Below are 18,543 nucleotides of genomic sequence, written 5' to 3' on the forward strand. Positions count from 1 at the left end.
CAGTGGTGTGAATGGGGGTTGAGACGTCTGGGAAGGGAGCTCAGGACAGCACTGTAAGCGGGGGAAAGTTGGTGACATAATCCACCTCCTCTGTTCAATGATGGCATCTGAAGGAAAAAGGGCACTCTTTTGAGGATGCCAATGTTCACATTTTGGACAGGGAAAACAGATGGTTTGAAAGAGGAGTGAAAGAAGCCATCTATGTCCACTGTGAACAACCATCATTGAACAGAGGAGGTGGATTACGTCACCAACTTTCCCCCGCTTACAGTGCTGTCCAGAGCTCCCTTCCCAGACGTCTCAACCCCCATTCACACCTTTGTTCCAGTGACCTCAATAGGCCACAGGAAACAATGGAGCGGAGTCCTAAATTGGTTTCAACTGAAACCACTGATTAAATATGACCCACGCCCCCTTCACACCTGGGCACATGTGTTCACGCACATGATCAATAGAGGGTCATAACCACCTCCAGGGGACTACGCCCACAGGGGTTTAAATACCTGGGTCTCTCCACCATTTGGTTGAGAACTGAAGAAGCCTTTCGGATGAGAGGTGAAACGTCTTCAAGAAACTAAAAGAAGTCCAGTCGCCTTTTTCAAGCTCCAGAGACTACTATGACCTGGATGACTGAGAATCTACACAGACGTATCAGTAACTTCAATTCACCATTTGCTCTTCCTGTCATGTGGAGAGATGCTCAGCTTTGGGTCTCATATCGCCAGCTGCTGGCATCTCCTCCTCACCTGCCATCAGTCTGGTTGCTCTCCACAGCGTGTTTTTTCACCTCAACTGGTGAAACAAGTTTGTTGTTGGCACCTTTAGCAGGAACAGTTTTCTTGCATGGTTTGCAGAGTGTTGTGTTTTGGTGGAGGTTGTTGAAGTAGCTCCTTTTCACTAAACTGTCAAAGGAGGCTGACACAGCACTGGCTGTCAGACATGTTTGGGCTTGTCTGCATGGCACTGCTATATTATTAATACCCCGATATGACACTTTTATATCACCTAAAATGTATATGAGTATTATGGCAGATGGCATAGCACAGCCCTACTCAAAACTAGACCATTTATGTATTAGATCCATGCAAGCCACTACTGAGGTTCAGATCAGTTCATTATTAATCCTTTTGTTGTATTGGCTACACGTTTGCAGAATATAATCAATCACTTACAGTAGAGCAATGATGAATGTTTAAGAAAAAAAAAAAGTGCACTTTCACCTTCATCTTGGTTTTGTCAGTCACAGGGAAACACTGAAAACAGACCAAAGAGCTGCACACAGCTCAGAGCAACAGGTTCCCAACCTGTGGTCACCTGACATGTAATGTAACCTTTAAACCTTAAACTGGGTGGTGGTCATTTGTTAAGCACTGGTACTTACAGATACTCCTTACACCTGATATAGCTCAGAGCCCGGTTTCCATAAAGTTTGTGATTGTCAGGGCTGGAAAGAGAAAAATTCATTTCAGTTACAAAGGCAGACCTGTTGACCTTTCAGTGAACAGACATTAAAATCTTGTGTTTTTTGACATCGAGTATCTATTTCTAATATCCTGCACCCTTCCACGTATTAAATAAATCAGTGATAAGCAAAATACTTATGCTGTATTACGACATGTACTGAATAAGCTTTTTACTCAAAATCTGCAACCCTATACAGGATATTCAGAACATTTTGTCATGCCTCAGTCACACAAGCTTAGAGACTGGTCAGTGACACCCCAGCAACCACCAGTTGCTAGGGAAAAATGTGCATTCCCCAACCGGTTGGACAGCAGTTGCTGGAGGTTGCTTACCATCACTATGTAAAAAAGTCTGCGTGGCCGAGGCCTCATCCACCCTGATGGTGCTGGAGTCTATCCTAGCTGCCACAGGATGAAGACAGAGCACATCTGCATTCAAATTTAATATCAGAAAGTATTACTTACTAATGTTTGATGGCTTTAGAATAATACTTCACAGCTTCTTCATATTGCTGCTTCTCAAAATGCTCATTTCCTTTCTTCTTCATTTCTTCACTTTTCTGGGTGAAGAATAAAACAAATCATACTTAATTATATTTATTTCTCCTGGCAGGAGAGTTAAGGACTGTCATTTCTCAAGCATTCAAACATGGGGGAAAAAAAAAAAAAAAAAAAAAGAAAGCATTAAATCTGTAATGATCACCTATCATCCATCACATACCCCCCTGCCCTTTGTAAAAAACTTTTATTTTATATATATATATATATATATATATATATATATATATATATATATATATATATATATATATATATATATATATATATAAAAAATATAGAAAAAGTGGAGACATCCTGGAGAGATGGTTACAACAAAAACAAAATGTGAGGGAGCACTTTAAATATTTTAAAAGGTGTTAAAATAACTGCATGCGTTACTGAGGCCATTTCAAACATGTTACAGCACGCAGACTAGGGCTGCAACGATTAGTCGACATTGTCGACAATAAAAATAGTTGATGACGAATTTAATTGTCGATAATAGTCGTTTTTTATTACTAATGATTTTTTTTTTAACGGAGTGAGACATCTTCCTGTCCGTCTATCTCTGGCGAGCTTCACACCTGTGCAATCCGGTTAAGTGATGACGTAGAACTCCATTTCGGGTCTAAACTGTCAAGTGATCAATATGCCGCAATGCTGTGTCCCTGGTTGTTTTAACCGATCCGACTCCAAATAAACACACTCAGCTGTGATTTTACTGATGAGAAAGAGAAGCTGAAATGGCTGCAGTTAATAAGGTACGTTACAATCATCTTTAATAGTGAACAGTCATTGTTTATGCCATTGTAAAAGCTGATAGCTAAATAAGTGCCATTTCATAATTATATGATTCATAATCTGATTAGTCGACTAATCGTTTCAATAGTCGATGACTAATCGACTATCAAAATAGTCATTAGTTGCAGCCCTTACGCAGACTGCCTGCTGGCTCTACTACGAAGCAGGATTTGAGGCTGAGTGAGGTCATTTCAAGGCATACCTGCAGGAGACAGGCGCGCCACCTAAGAAGTCCCAAAGCCGGGCTTTGTTTCCATTAGCTGGCTCGACAAAAACCCAAACCCCAGTCAGAGGTGACGAGTATGTGGATGGTGGTTTTTAAATGTTTTGTTAACCCAGTTTCAGTTAGTTTTAATCCAGTCATTTACCCCTGTTGATTTTTTTATGGCATTATTCATTTTATTACTATTCAAAAAAAATGTTTTTTTTTTTAAGTTTTTGTTTTGATGTTATATTTGCTCTGCAGCACTCTAGTCTACGTCAGTTGTGTTTAAATGTGTACCCTAATTAACTGAGTTCAAACAAAAAGGGTTACATCATTAACCTTAGTTATTTAGAAATGCTTGTGCTGTAATTTAACATAAGCAGCTTCACCGAGGCTGTTAAACTTTTACCACCCCCACACAATTTTTAATCATCAACTCACAACTAGAATTTTAATGACTTCAGTCAGAAATCTGCTCAGTAGCAGCAACTAAACAACTAAACAGGCCCAAAAGAAGAGAGGCAGGCAGAGTGTATGAAAGTAACCCCATGACCTGAGAATTTATTGCCTGATCATCAGCAGGTTTTAATCTGGGTTACAGCTCATTTTGCCTGTTGTCTCTGGTTCTCCCTTCCTTTGTTTGTTTAAAACCAGCAGGCGAGTCCATGTTCACGCACTGCCAACACTTCTTTTATCTACGGAAACAACACCCTGGGCATTTCGAACTTGCTCGCTCTGCCACTGAACACTGCAGCGGTATCAGAGAGACAGCGTAGCAGCTCCTACCTCGACATGACTGTCCGACGGCCGAGCCATCAGCTCCTTCATCCTCCTCTCTGTGTTGCTACCCATTTCCTGAATAAGCCTGGCATCTGAATAAAAAGACAAGCCTAAGTGTTAAATCACCTTTAAAAAAAACAAAAAAACACCACTGACATCAAAGGAAACGATCAACAAACCAGTTTGTTTAGAAAAAGAAAACGACTGAATAATCACAGAATGCCCAACCCATAAACGCATCCACAGGCATAACTCCAACTGAGTACACAAAAGCAGACAGTGAGCCTTACACTCTGTGAAGATATGATGGAGGGCTATGAAGCAGGTGTGTCCAGCACCAAGGTCGAGCACTCGCTTCTGTATATCAGGTTCTCCTTCTCGCACCAACCAGTGAAACGCATCGTCCAACGCCTCGGCAGTGCGCTGGTTAAACAAAGTCAACACACCATCACACACCAGCACTGACAACACATGCAGGGATTTGCATAGCTGCATCATGTTTTTCCTCATTCTGGACAAAACAACAGAAAACACTAAAATTTCTGCACCTGTATAACAAATTTTTGCTGCATGAATAAATCAGACTTCTGACATTCTGAGGTCATAAACCAAAAGAAAACATGGTCACTTTTTATTGACTTATTTTTAAAAATCAAACTATTGGGTAATACTCTCAAACCCTTTCCCCAAACTTACCAAGTTAAGGCCATTGCTAAGTAGCATAATATGTTTTGATTCGTTCCTTTTTAACTGGAAGAGAGAAGAGGCAAACAGCTGAGACACAAACAGCAGATCTAACACAGTGAAGTATTAATGGCACGGCCTGCAAGCTCATCTTAGTGTGTCTGACTGTGGTTTTTCCTGCAAAATTATACTTGGTGTAGGCTCCTTGTAGCACTTTGTAATCTGATAATACAAGAACACCGAGGCACGTCTGCGATGAGACTAGTGTGTGATAGTAGCTGTAATGTACTGGCGAAGCTCTACTACAAGCATGAGCACTGACAGAAATGAGTGCAACACAGAGGAACTGTGAGAAGCTGAACTTACAAATCCTTTCTCCAAGGCCCTGAAGATCACTTCTACTATTTCTATTCTTCGCAGGTGCTTGAGACTTAGATCTTCACTGCCACTAAAAAAGAGACAATTACAAACTCTTTAACAGTCTCAACATTGATGATACAAAGTGCAATCAGACCTGTGCTTACCTTGCACTGATTAGACCTATCTCAATAGCCCAGCAAACAGTAATGGACTCTTCAGGATCCAGCAGAATGGGAAGCCAGAAGGAACAAATTTTCATCCTCTGCGCTGCTTCTCTTTTTATGTCAGCGGGAATATCACACCACCGGTTAAAAATCTCCTCTGAAAACAAAAACGTGCAAAAAAAAAAAAAGTGTTGAGAGACAAACAGAAAGACGGACAGCTTCCTCTAAGATCCTCACTGTTACAGGCATCAGTACTGGAGCTAACCAGCTTTATGCAGTTCATGTGTTTCTGTCAGGCCTGTGCTGCAGCCACCTTCAGCTGTTACTTTTTTTGGGTCTACCTTTCAGTAACTCAAAAGTCTCACACACAGCACAACAAACTGTGATGCACTGCGTGTTCTAACATCTTTCTATCACAACAATCATTAACTTTTTTGGTAAGTTGAGCTACAGTAGCTCGTCTGTTGGATCGAACCATACGTGCCAGCCTTCACTCCCCAAGTGCATCAGTGAGCCTTGGCCATCCATGACCCGGTCACTGGTTTACCACTGTTCCTTCCTTAGACCCCTTAACTGGTCACGGCGGACCAGGAATACCCCACAAGAGCAGCACTTATGGAGACACTGACCCAGTCTAACCATTACAATTCAGCCCTTGTCAAACTCACTCAAATCCTTAAGCTTACCCATTGTTCTTGCTTCTAGCACATCGACTCTGAGGAGAAAACGATCATTGGCTCCCTGATATATCCCACCCACTAACAGGTGCCGTGATGACGACATACTCAGACGAGATACTCAGTGTTATCGCCTTCAACTGGCAGTAGTCAAAATGTTATTCTTGATCAGTGTAAAATCTGCAGTGGTGGTGTACAGAGGAACAATGGACCTAACTCTAGCATGTTTTGGCACCGCAACCTCAGTTTGAGCCATCCACCCATATCGGTTACATGCTTGTCCTGACAGTATCTCCTTTCTTATGCTTGATAAACAAACTATGCTGGTTGAAACAGATCAGGTTAGATCTGATGCATTTTGCAGTGTTTATATTCAGCGTGCTGCAAACCAAGTCACATTTGCCAAGTTATGTTATTTTGTCCCCTAAAGGGGGAGGGGATTTCATCTCAGGTTGCAGAATTAAATTCCCACCTGTCCATCACAAATTTGCCACAGAAAATGAGAAGCTGTACATAATATATATATAATTTCCCCTACATGAAAATAGTTTTCTATAGGCCTCCAAATCTGCTGTGAGACATCAGACATTCAAATATTTCATATAAGACCTCTGAAATTTTGCACAGTTCCTATTGAGAAGTATCTTTCCCCTGGATTTTATTTTGTAGGCATATCTGAGACGGTCAGGTGAGATGCCTCTGATGAACTACTATGGAACGACCCAAAGGGGAAGTCACACAAATGCATATGCATTAAGGGCCAACACAAAAATACCTGTGTTCGCACCTTTCAGTCACAAAACTAACTCTCCCTATTTGGTAAACCCTCACAGCAGCTCTTTAACACCCAAAAAGATTTAAGATCAGTGCCATATATGCAAGCCAGTCTAAAAAATTTTACCCTGCACGTAAGAACATGCACTTTATTTGTTAAGTTATATTAGTCGATGTGCTTGAGTTATTGTACAAGATGTTATTTGAAAAGGTTGCACAACATTAGACATGTTAAATTACTGACTTAATAAGACAGAAAAAGATAGTTGTTATCCAAGTGTACTAATAATAGCTCTGAATAACTTTTTTACAACTGCTTCTTACCTAACGGACGAAAGGCGATGACTGGATCGTACATTTTCTGGGAGACAAAAGGGAAAAGAAAAAAAAAGTTAATCTGTGACATAACAGAAAGAAAAATAACAAAATAATCTTATTTTGATTGAATGATTTGTAACTCACCGACTGGGATTTGTCCCAGCCACCACCACAGTCAATATCCGAGTCAGAATCTGACATTTTGTTCAGCTCTGTAAAAAAAAAAAAAAACAAATCGATCAGCAAAGGATATTTTACAACACATGGGAAACAGATGCAAATTAGTTCGTGCTGATGACGTAGTTTTATTTCACTGAATGCAAATCAACCAGCAGAAGCTTCGGTCATACGTCAGTGACCGACCATAGAAGCAAAATCTAGCTCAGTGTAATGATGATGATGATGATGATGGGTTTCACCTCTCTGCAAGTTGATTTTCACACTGTTTACACATGATGTGAAAACAGCAGGATCTATTATACCATAATCTGCAATGTCATTGGATGTTTCTGCCTTTGCTTCTGTTCTCTGTTAAGATGATCCCACAATAGTGCTGAGGTCCGGGCTCCTGGGGAGGCTGAGCCATGTTCCACAGTGTGTTTCTCTATCCGGGTATACTTTCACTGCACTGGCAGTGCGTTTGGAATCACTGTCATGCTACTGCATATCAGATGCTTTCCAGATGGTGTTGCATGGTGGATCAAAATCTGAAGGTACTTTTCTGGATTCATAATTCCATCAATTTTGACAAGCCCTCTAAACACCACTGGCTGAAATGCAGCCACGAACCACGACAGAGCCTCCGCCGTGTTTTACAGATGGCTGTAGACTCTCACTCCTCCGTACATATTTAAAACAAACTGAACCAAAAATTTCAAATGTGGATTAATCAGACCTGTTGCCACTGATTTTCAGTCCAGTTCTTGTATAATTTGGCATATCTCAGCCTTTTCTCCCCGATTGCCTTCTGTAGGAACGGCTTCTTGACAGCCACTCTTCCACGGAGACCGTTTCTGATGAGGCTTCAGTGAACAGTACATGGATCAATTTGAGGGCCAGATACATTTTTTTTCCTATTTCTTAAGCACGTGACTTTCAGATATTCTTCATCTCCTGTAGATAAGTTTTTAGGCCTGCCATTTCTTCTTTTGTCCTTCACTCATCCGGTTTCCTCAAATGTTTTTAAAGGACACACGGCGCACCATGCTGAAACATGCCAAGTTTTCAGGTAGCCAAGTTGCCAAGTTTTCTCTTTGAGAATCACTTTATTTGTGCAGAAATGCCATTTCATACCAGTCAAACTCATCTTCGGTATTTTTCATAGATTCAACTAGGGTCATTCTATCATCATGGGCCTTCTGCTCAACAACCTCCACATTTTGGACATATATAATGATTGCTGTGCAATTTTAGCTTTGTGTGTGCATGTGTGTCCACACTTTGAAATCTGAAATTATGTTTGAGCATGAATATCTCAAAAACTATTAAAGATCAAAGCCTGAAATTTTCAATTGGCTCTCTTACAACACTAGTGAACCATGACAGAAAAAATAAATAAATAAAATCTGAGCAATGGCTAATTAAAAAAGGAAAAAATTAAAGCCATCCTGTAAAGTTCCATATTTGAACACACACATATCAATCATTAGATATGCCCAAACTTTGGATCATAAAAATTTTAGGCATTTATGAGGTGGCTGACTAGAAAATATTCTAAAAATTCTAATTATGTGAGATGAACGAAACCCCTAAAGAAATGAGAACAAAGTGTGTTTTTGTGACAGGCTGCCAGTAACAGTGCCTAAAAATACAATTTATAACTGGTTCTTTGCTAAGTTATGTCTAGACAACACTGATTCGTCTCTTCGGTTAGGTCAGGTACAAGCTCCTGGTTGGGTTTGTTCTTTTGTTTGGTCAAAGTTTTAAATACCACACGCACACCAGCCGGTCTTATCTTAACAGAACTAGCCCTGCCACACCCAAGCGTCCCACTGCTCATCAGGTCAAATCTTTCACAACACGTAAATATACTGAGCATCAATCACTGGATTTTTCCAGGATGCTCTGCTAATGTGCCAGAGTAGGTTTACATCCAACGACACGCTGGGTGGGGTGGGCTAGTCTGCGCACATAGCAGGGCCATTATGCACAGAACTGGCATGTAACACACCTGACAATCACCAGGTGATGTCTGGTGCCATACAGGTAACCCTGTGAACAGGCTGAGTCATGGAGGAGAGGTTACTAGAGCATAATCTCTCAGGAACTTGTCCCATAACAATGTTAGCAGCCTGTAGCCTATGAGCTAACCTACGTGGTGGCTTACAGAGCCGGGATAATGGGCTGGAGGCTGAAATATAACACAGTGCGGTAAATGTAGGCAACCTTAGCCTTATCTCACATCTTTCCCAGTAACGTGGCAGGCTTTCACGGCCGACCAACAACCTTTCGACACTTTTCCTCACACTTTGTTTCAGCGCGACGCCACAGAGCCGCAGCCTAAGCCAGCTGTGCAGCTGGGTGGTGGTTTTTAGAGGGGAAAAAAAAATACTACGATCTAACAAGTAAACATCAGGAAATCAAGCACGTACCTTAATATAACTGCTGCACGGATGCTTAACAGTAGCCCCCGTTGCTTCTCCTCATGCTAGTGTTTGGAAATTAAGGCGCGGCTAACACACGCATGCGTGAAAAGGGCGGGGCCCACGAATGAATGGCGTAAATTTAGTGTGAAAAATTATTTTTATTCTTTCAGTTTTTTTCATGTTTTTAATTAACGAGCTTACGAAAATAAAAATTGTTATTTTTCACATTTTTAAAAAAGTTTCGAATGTAGTAAAATACATGTTAGGGAAATCACCAAGCTTTATGGCATGCGCCATTTTTATTTCAGGCATGAAGCTAAAAGAGAGCATTAGCGGGAATGCCAGCGTTTTATAAGCAACATCAGCTTCTCTGAAGGACAAAAGTGTCGTTTTCTTACAGTTATGACGAATAATCTATATTTTACCAGCAAAAAATAAAATAAAATGTCAGTGTTTTTGTCTAAAGCAGGTATAAATAATTATTTTAGTCATTTAGCGCCATTCACCACTATTTATTGACAAATAGCGCCTCCTGCTGCGCTCCAAGCCGAATTGCAGCCTGTACACTGGCAGTCAGAGGAGGCTTTTGTGTGTACCCCGCCACAGAGTCACGTGGTGTTATCTTTGTGTAAATACAGTAAGGTAAAAAGAAATTTAAAAACCTAATTAAGTAAATGATAATGAAATGCCACCGTATATATTTTTTCAGTTTTATTAGCATTTATTCATATTCATTATTATTAAGTTTTGTTTGTAGTTAAGTTTCATTTCAGGTAGTCTCCAGTGGGAAACTGCTCATTTAAGTTCAGTTTTTATTTTATAGAACTGTTAAGTTTCAATTTAATTTTACTGTATATAATGTTAAGTTTTCTTTAGATTAGTCTTATTTACTATTACCGTATGGGTTGCATTTTTAGAAGCAACCCACAGTCACAGAATTGTACTCACAGCCTCAGCCTCCTTGTGCTTTTTAACCAACTTTCAAAGATCAAGAGACATTTCCTCCGTATATTTATTTAACTTTATTAAAAGTCCAGTTTTTATTTTTGTTTCAGTTCGCTAAACTGTTATTTCACAGCTTGTCTCTGTATGTAAGATGAGTCACACTAACACGAGGACAGAGACATAAAGCAGAAGGATGAGGCAGCAGAAAGAACAGATAAGGAAACTCTGAGGGGACTAAAGACATGAACTCAGAATAGAAACTGAAGCCAAATAAAGGTCAAGAACTCAAAACTGCAACTAGAGCAGTAAATTATAGCTGGGCTTCCAATGAAGACTAGACAGGAAGCAGAACAATTAAACAGCATATTAGGATAATAATGAAATCATGAACTAAAACACAGAAACTCGTCTAAGACTCAAGAAAATCACAAGGAATCAAACTCACTATTAGAATATTGAGTGAAATCCTTTAAAAATACGAAACAGTGGAACAATTAAATCCCAAAAGAAACTCAAAAAATTTCATAAATGCAAAAACCCTGTGACCAAAACCAGAGACCATGACACCTGGAAATGAATCAACACTTCTCTAAAAAAGTTAGAACAACCTGCATGAGAGAAGAATTCAGTACAGGACTGTTTAATTTGTTCCAGACAAGCAGAACAGTGAGTAAGACGTAAAGGAATAATTTAACATTTGGGTCCTTCCATCTCAAATCATCACGTTTTTGCTACATTTTCTGCTCGACCTGCTCTGATTTGTCTAAAAATTTGACGATCCAAAGTTTCTGATTGATTGGCTGACTGATTGATGTGAAATATTTGCTTCATATACATACTTTTCTTTCTTTTTAAGGCTTGTTCACTGATTTTCAGGCCTTTTTTTTTAACCCCACAAATTGAAATATGAGACCATGTTTGAACATGAATATCTCAAAAATATTAAACATAAAAGCCTGAAATTTTCACTGGTCTTTCTTACTTTAAACGTGAATCACGAGCTGTAATTTGGGACAGATACATCAAAAAATGTCTGACAATGACATTACTTGCTATAAATGATGATGGTTCAATGAAAAGCTTGAGCACTTTCATTTGTGTCCTAAATAATAGACAAGTAAATTATGACAGATTGACTGTAACAATGTTATGTTAGTTTATGTTTCTGTGTCTAATTTGTCCTCAGTTCAAAGTCGTCCCTCTGCTTGAGGAGGCATTGAAAGACTTTGTCAGGGTACAGGAAAAAGTTTCTGTTCCTCTCCAGGTCCTGGGCGTTGATAATCCGAGTCAACAGAGCATCTTGTATGGCTGCAGACTCACAGGGGTGATGCTGCACGCTGTGACTCACGTTTCTCGAAGGCTCGATGACTAACAGTCCGAGTATGCTGCCTTCCTCCTCCCTGTTATATCTGGACGAAGCATTGAGTGTCTTACTCATGGTGGTATTGCTGCTTCCACTTAGGACATTAGATCCAAAGTCTCCACCTGGTCCATCAGTGTTACAGCCTCTGGTAATCCCTGCAGGTGAACTGGGTGTGGCAGATTCATTACTTGGACCATCCCGGCTAACGTTAAAAAGGACACTGCTGGAGCACGTCCTATTGGCTAGAAGGGATGAGTTAGTGTGTGTCGGTCTGCTGGCTGCACTGGTTCTTGGTTTCTGTGGACCAGGAGCTGGAGTCTCCTGGATGTTTTTGCGTAGATAGGCTGTATAGCCCCGAATTAGGGGACCTAACCCCGTCTTATAAGACAATCGCAGCGAATTAACTGATCCCAACGGCACAGAGTGTAGACGGGCCTGTTGAAAGAAGAAAGGGCTTTAAAATCAACTCAGTACCTCTGATTGTTTACTAGTACTGGACGACTGAGCGGTCTGTTTCAGAGAGGGAACCTGCAACAGGGGAATGCTAATCCACATATGCAGCGGATCTTACAATGTAGAGGCAAACCCAGAAGACAGAAGCAATTTTCAGGCACCATGTGCAACTGAGTAAACATATAATTATAACCTGAGCTGGATTTATTTTAATTGACCTGTCCTGACCTGGTGGATTCTCACGTGCATGTGAAATGCAGCTCCTGTCAGCCACTGCTGCATGGACACTGAACTCATTCTCTTCCTCGTGGTCATCCTCTCATAATGGTCGAGAAGCTCGAGTTTCAGCCAGTTATCGTAGAGCTCTGTGGTCTCAGCCATCCGATTTTGGTTGTTGGCGATGCCGGGGATGAGGCCGAGGTAGCTGTGGACAATCCAGCCGATTCTCGATGAGGTGCTGATGCCAAATATCCTCTTAGGCCAAGATCTTTGAGCCGAGGCGCGAACCTCTGTGGATCCTTGTGCTCGGACCTGTTTGGAATGCACAAAAACTGTCACATTGACCCAAATACAGACAGAAAATGAGGAGTCCAAAGAGTACTTCAAACATTAAAAAGACAACTTAAAATGTGGAAATATGAAACTTCAAAGAGAGAGAGCCTGAAAGAGAAAAAAAGGGGACAAACTGACTGCTGAGGGGGGAAAGACACGAGGCTTTTTCCAGTTCACTAATTTGTGATTCCTTGTGTACATTCCAATAGTCCATTTTGCTTAGGAAGGTTTCCAAATGAATGAAGTGACCTGGAAGTATCTGCTTGGCAGCCGTAATAGGAGCTGTTTGAATTCTCCAAATGCTTAGGAAAGGAGCATCAGTGCTTCCTTTGTTGATCACCTTAACATCTGGATTAAAAAAGCACTGGTTGTATATGTTATTCCTCTCTCCTGTGTCCTCCAGATGCCTGTTAGGAACTGAGACATCTGGAGCAGCAGATAAAACTACCCTTCAAAGGAAGATAAGTCCTCTAAATGTGCATTAATTTGAAAATCCCAGGTTTAAAAAGAAGAAGAAGAAGAAACAGCCTTTATTGTCCCACAGAGGGGAAATTTGGGTGTAACAGCAGCCGCAGTTATTATAAATATAAATAAAGATATAATAATTCACACTATTAAGAAAAGAATATATATAAAATCAACAAACAATATTAACCTTAATACTACTAATAATAATAACACTATATACAATGTACATGATGTGCCTGTGTGTTGAACCTTAACAGGCCGGACTATTTACAGTATATTATATATTATCCTACATTGTGTAGGCTATTGTGGTTTTTGTTGGGAGCAGTGATGGTTATAAAGTCTTACAGCTGCTGGGAGGAAGGATCTGCGGTAACGCTCCTTTGTGCATTTAGGATGCAGCAGTCTGTCACTGAAGGAGCTCTCCAGCTCAGCAACAGTTTCATGCATGGGATGGGAGACCTTGTCCATCAGTGATGTTATTTTGGTCAGAGTCCTTCTGTCTCCCACCACCTGCACTGAGTCGAGAGGACATCCTAGGACAGAGCTGGCTTTCCTGATGAGCTTGTCTATCCTCTTCCTCTCAGCTGTAGACAAGCTGCTGCTCCAACATACTGCTGCATAGAAGATGGCTGATGCCACCACAGAGTCATAGAAGGTCTTCAGGAGTGTCCCCTGCACTCCAAAAGACCTCAGCCTTCTCAGCAGGTAGAGTCTGCTCTGACCCTTCCTGTAGAGCGCATCAGTGTTATGAGTCCAGTCCAGTTTATTGTTTAGGTGAACACCCAGGTACTTATAAGAGTCCACTATCTCAATGTCCACTCCCTGGATGTTCACCGGTGTCCGTGTGGTGGGTCTGCGCCTGCGGAAATCCACCACCAGCTCCTTGGTTTTAGCGGCGTTGATCAGGAGGTGGTTCCGCTGGCACCAGTCCACAAAGTCCTGAGTCCACTGTCTGTACTCTGAGTCATCCTCACCTGTGATGAGGCCAACTATGGCAGAGTCGTCAGAGAACTTCTGCAGATGGCAGCGTGGGGAGTTGATGGAGAAGTCTGCAGTGTAGAGGGTGAAGAGGAACGGTGCCAGCACAGTTCCCTGTGGGGCCCCCGTACTGCAGACCAGCCTGTCAGAGACACAGCCCTGTGTCCTCACGTACTGTGGGCGGTCAGTGAGGTAGTCCAGTATCCACTCGGAGATGTGGTGGTCCACTCCTGACAGTTCCAGCTTGTCTCTCAGAAGTCCTGGCTGGATGGTGTTAAAAGCACTGGAGAAATCAAAGAACATGATCCTCACAGTGCTTCCAGGCTTCTCCAGGTGGGTCAGAGCTCGGTGCAGGAGGTAGATGATGGCGCCATCCACCCCGATGCCAGGCCGGTAGGCGAACTGCAGCGGGTCCAACGAAGACGACACCATGAGGCGTAGATGGTTGAGGACCAGCCTCTCGAGGGTCTTCATTAGATGCGATGTCAGGGCTACCGGCCTGTAGCTGCTAAGATCCTTTGGATGTTTGGTCTTTGGTACCGGTACCACACAGGAGGTCTTCCACAGTTGTGGTACTTTCCCCAGCTTCAAGCTCAGGTTGAACATGTATCCCATGATGCCACACAGCTGATCTGCGCAGCACCTCAGAAGCCTGGAGCTGATGCCGTCTGGACCAGCAGCCTTTCGCACCTTGATCTTACGTAGCTCCTTCCTCACATGATGAGTTGAGAGGGACAAGATGGAGGTGGGGGATGGGGGTTGTGAGATGGAGTCCTCAGAAGTGAAGGGGGTGGGTGATGGCTGAGAGCTGAGAGGTGTGAGGTCCCAAGAAGAAGAAAGGTTGGCAGTCATTAAAGATGGTGGGGCTGACAGCAGGGGGGACTGGGCTGGGGGAGGGGTGGGTGGCTGGTCAAACCTGTTAAAGAACTGGTTCAGGTTGTTAACCCACTCTAAGTCTCCCACAACCACAACAACAGAACCTTCCTGCTGCTAGGTGACAAATGCACCACCATTTTATTAAACACCCCTCTCTTCGTGTCTCTGATGTACATAAATATATATATATATATATATATATATATATATATATATATGGAAGAAAGGAAGTTAAAACAGAAAACCACATGAAGATCTAACCTTCAAAATAAAACAGGATGTAAACTGAAAGAGGGAACAGTTGTACCTGTTGGGCAACCTGGTCAAAAAGCATGGACAGAGCCAGAGCGACAACCCCTACTCCTCCGTAGGTGACCCTGCTGCCTCCCAGCTCCGCTGTCAGGTTCAGGTTGAACAAGGTCTGTTGCTCCCCGCTCATGCTCCGCTGTAAGAAGTTGTAGTGATGTTGCAGCGCTGCTGGGGAGTCCAGCGACAGGAACGTGGTGAGGACAGGATCCAAGGAGATATCAGGGATGATGCTGGCATCTCGAGCCACAGAGAAGAGCTCGTGGACGGTGGCTCGAGAAGGAAGACACAAACTGCGGCTCGTCAGGATCATGGCTGAGTCTGTCTGTGTGTGCTCAGTGTTATCGGTGCCTCTGTGTGTTTATTTGACCCAGTCAGGATGATGTAATCAGCATGACCAGCCCACTGAAAACACGAATGAGCAAAAATACTAATGCTCAAATAAAACAAGGTTTTATTTACATATCATAGCTGCATGAAAAGCTTATTTTCATGTTGGTGCAAAACTGAAATTTGAGTCAAATAGCATCTCTCTTTGCTGCTCATTAATTTCCTGTCTCTACATAAGCAGAAGTAGGAGTGGCACAGCTGAGGCAGCTGGTTTGGTGCTCATTTTGGCATTAAACTATTACATTTCCACAAAAAAGGCTATTTTTGTTCCCTTAAAGAGAAGCTTAACAGCAGGCTGGTTTCACTTCCCTTTGTCCTTCAAGGTTTTAAGTTTGGTTCACCTTGCTGGTCACATCTGTTCAGTCTTGTTTTACTGCTACTGGTTAATCTGTCCAGTGAATATTCTTTCAAGGCTTTTATTGTTGGTGCAAAAAGGAGGTGAGAAGAGAACAGATGCATTTAAACATTTAAAATCCTGAGGTCTGTATCTAAGATTTATATAATCAAAACTCTGATCGTGTCTTTTGAAGAACTGAGGCATAAATTCCATTTGCCATAAGTGGCTGCCTGTGCGTGCCTGCAGACTTTCCCATTGGTTGGTTTGTTTTTAATATATAAATCTCTGCTTGGGCCGTTTCTCTCTGAAGCGTTTCTTTATCTTTTCCTTCCAATGAGCCAGAGTTTCTTGTTATTTTTAAACTGGTCTTGAATCATAGTTCTCCAGGCTTTCTGAATGTCTTTCAAAGTTTTTCTTTGGTCATTGGCTGCTTTTATCAAAGAATCCATTTTAAATGGCATCTTCATATACTTTGCAATGAGGGGCCTTTCAAAGAAACACACACTTTGTTCCCTTTTCTTTAGTCGAATCTACAAAAAATACCAAAAATTTCACAGTTTGACAGGCATAAAATATGACTTTTGCACCAGCAAAGTGATTCTCAAAGATGATGAAGAGGATCTGATCATGTTCTTAAGAAAAAAGAAAAAATACATTTGGACCATCTGCTGTTCACTGAAGACCATCAGAAATGGTCTCAGTGGAAGGGCGGCTGTCAGGAAGCCGTTCTTAATGAAGGGAAACAAGGAGAAAAGGCTGAGGTCTGCCACATCATACAAGAACTGGACTGAAAATCAGTGGCAGCAGGTCTGATTGATTGATGAATGCAAATTTAAAATTTGCTTTTGCATTTCAGTCAGTGGTGTTGGAGATTTTATCAGAATTGATGGAATTATGATGCTGAAAGTACCGTCAGATTTTGATCCACCATGCAATAATTCAGTACCATCTGGAAAGCATCTGATTGGCAGCAGCTTCCTTTTCCAGTATGACAGTGATCCTAAACACACTGCCAATGCAGTAAAAGCATACATGGATAGAAACACACACACACAGTGGAACACCATCAGTAATGGATCGGCCTCCTCAGAGCTCAACATTACTGAAGCAGTGTGGGATCATCCTGACAGAGAACAGAACCAAAGGCAGAAACGTCCAAAGAAGAGCTTTGGATGTCCTTCAGGAAGCCTGGAGAACTGTTCCTGAAGACTGCTCAGAGTTCAGACTGATGAAGAATGAAGGTGATCACACCAAATATTGACTTTCAGACTTGTTAGAATCGTACAAACTCTGCTTTTGTCTCATATTCTGTATTTCCATGTATGTTTGCACATGTTTCAATAAATCGCTGCATCTATTTCTCATTTTCCCAGTAACGTATAAAGAAATGAGGGAGTACTCAAGACTTTTGCACAGAATTGTATGTAATCAATTATTAAAGTGGTTTTAAATATTTTTAAACAAATAATTTAGTTTTTTATGACTTCATCCTGCTGTCCTTTATTACCACCATTGCTCATTAATAGATCAGATCATGCTGTGCTCTTCTCACTGTTTACAGTCACCATGCTTGGAGTGACTCTCATTATCAGACAGTGTGATTGTCTTGTCTCAGCCTCAGATTGGTTCGCTGTCTTTTCAAGACAAATATTTACAAATTCCTTCCACCTGACTGTTTTGTTTGCCAGGTGCTCGAAATGATAAAAACGTATTGTCCTTTCCGAGACTCTAATGAGAGCAGCATTTAGACACAAACACTGATCATTAACCTCAATGTCAACAAACAAGGTTCACTGTGCTGCCCTTCAATAAACTGAGGCTTAAATAAAAGACAAAAAGATACTGAGCTTATTCAGTGATGTCTATAAATTTTAAAAAGTAGCATGTGCTTTTTGCAGAAAGCCTTTAGGAGGTCTTTAGGAGCTCAGGTGAGGTACAGGTAGAATGAGTCCATGTGCACTTTCTGATACACTGTTAATAGTGAATACTAATATTATCAAATATATTATTATTATCATGGTAATTGCTGTCTGGCAGATTTTAAATGGAGTAGGGAAAGAAGAGTCTTTCATTTTGGTTTATAGTTTCAGGTTTTTTTTATTTGTTTGTTGGTTTGCTTTGGGGGGCGTGGCCCAGGTAAACAGGTTATTTATGCCGTTAGTAGTACAGAGTACATTTGGAGGGTCATTTTTTTGTTAATATAAGTTTTCCTGCAGTGGCTTTGCTGCTCTAGAAGGATCCGATTAGTTTGAAATTATGACGGAAGCTAAAATGAGTTTGACACCATAAAAACTATAAACACACTCTCGACCTCACACACAGATACTTCGTGCCGCAGATTCCTGCCGGATCGGCGCCCTCCCTCAGTCACATGACCGTCACCTGGTGTTATGACACCGTTAACCTATCCTTTAAAATGAATCCCTGATATGAACCCCAGATGTACTCGAACCACATCCTCGGAAGGACAATCCTGCACGTTTGAAACTAATAATTCCGCTTCCGCTCAGAGTGATCGCGT

General features: G+C 41.5%; 2 protein-coding genes across 4 annotated transcripts in view; both read right to left on the reverse strand.

The window, feature by feature from the left end:
* ttc3 (tetratricopeptide repeat domain 3) overlaps nt 1-9,443 on the reverse strand; it is a 34,482-nt gene extending 25,039 nt beyond the window's left edge. For 2 of the 3 annotated variants that reach the window (XM_030746414.1, XM_030746413.1), the window contains exons 1-10: nt 9,358-9,443; nt 6,911-6,978; nt 6,773-6,809; nt 4,998-5,154; nt 4,840-4,921; nt 4,486-4,539; nt 4,080-4,212; nt 3,796-3,881; nt 1,929-2,023; nt 1,382-1,444 (exon numbers count right to left, since the gene is read on the reverse strand). In XM_030746414.1, coding sequence (XP_030602274.1) covers nt 1,382-1,444; nt 1,929-2,023; nt 3,796-3,881; nt 4,080-4,212; nt 4,486-4,539; nt 4,840-4,921; nt 4,998-5,154; nt 6,773-6,809; nt 6,911-6,967 — 764 coding nt within the window. In that variant the 5' untranslated portion in view covers nt 6,968-6,978; nt 9,358-9,443. Of the gene's footprint in view, nt 1-1,381; nt 1,445-1,796; nt 1,867-1,928; nt 2,024-3,795; nt 3,882-4,079; nt 4,213-4,485; nt 4,540-4,839; nt 4,922-4,997; nt 5,155-6,772; nt 6,810-6,910; nt 6,979-9,357 lie in introns of those variants that run through there. The other variant, XM_030746415.1, reaches the window with a different exon arrangement.
* Nucleotides 9,444-10,358: 915 nt separating this feature from the next.
* Nucleotides 10,359-18,542, reverse strand: LOC115792004 (uncharacterized). Its single transcript, XM_030746331.1, has 4 exons — nt 18,469-18,542; nt 15,297-15,700; nt 12,341-12,643; nt 10,359-12,094 (listed from the first exon to the last, which is right to left on the reverse strand). Exons 2-4 carry the CDS (start codon nt 15,606-15,608, stop codon nt 11,468-11,470), a joined length of 1,242 nt encoding a protein of 413 aa, XP_030602191.1. The 5' UTR covers nt 15,609-15,700; nt 18,469-18,542; the 3' UTR covers nt 10,359-11,467.
* Nucleotide 18,543: the final 1 nt, after the last annotated feature.

The sequence above is a fragment of the Archocentrus centrarchus genome, chromosome 14 (assembly GCF_007364275.1).
Source record: "Archocentrus centrarchus isolate MPI-CPG fArcCen1 chromosome 14, fArcCen1, whole genome shotgun sequence".
NCBI lineage: Eukaryota > Metazoa > Chordata > Actinopteri > Cichliformes > Cichlidae > Archocentrus > Archocentrus centrarchus.

Coding starts and splice junctions, on each gene's coding strand:
- LOC115792004 (XM_030746331.1), bottom strand. CDS start 15,608: ATGATCCTGACGAGCCGCAGTTTGTGTCTTCCTTCTCGAGCCACCGTC. Junction 12,644..15,296: donor TTGACCAGGTTGCCCAACAG/GTACAACTGTTC, acceptor CATTCCAAACAG/GTCCGAGCACAAGGATCCAC. Junction 12,095..12,340: donor TGCACGTGAGAATCCACCAG/GTCAGGACAGGT, acceptor TTCTTTCAACAG/GCCCGTCTACACTCTGTGCC.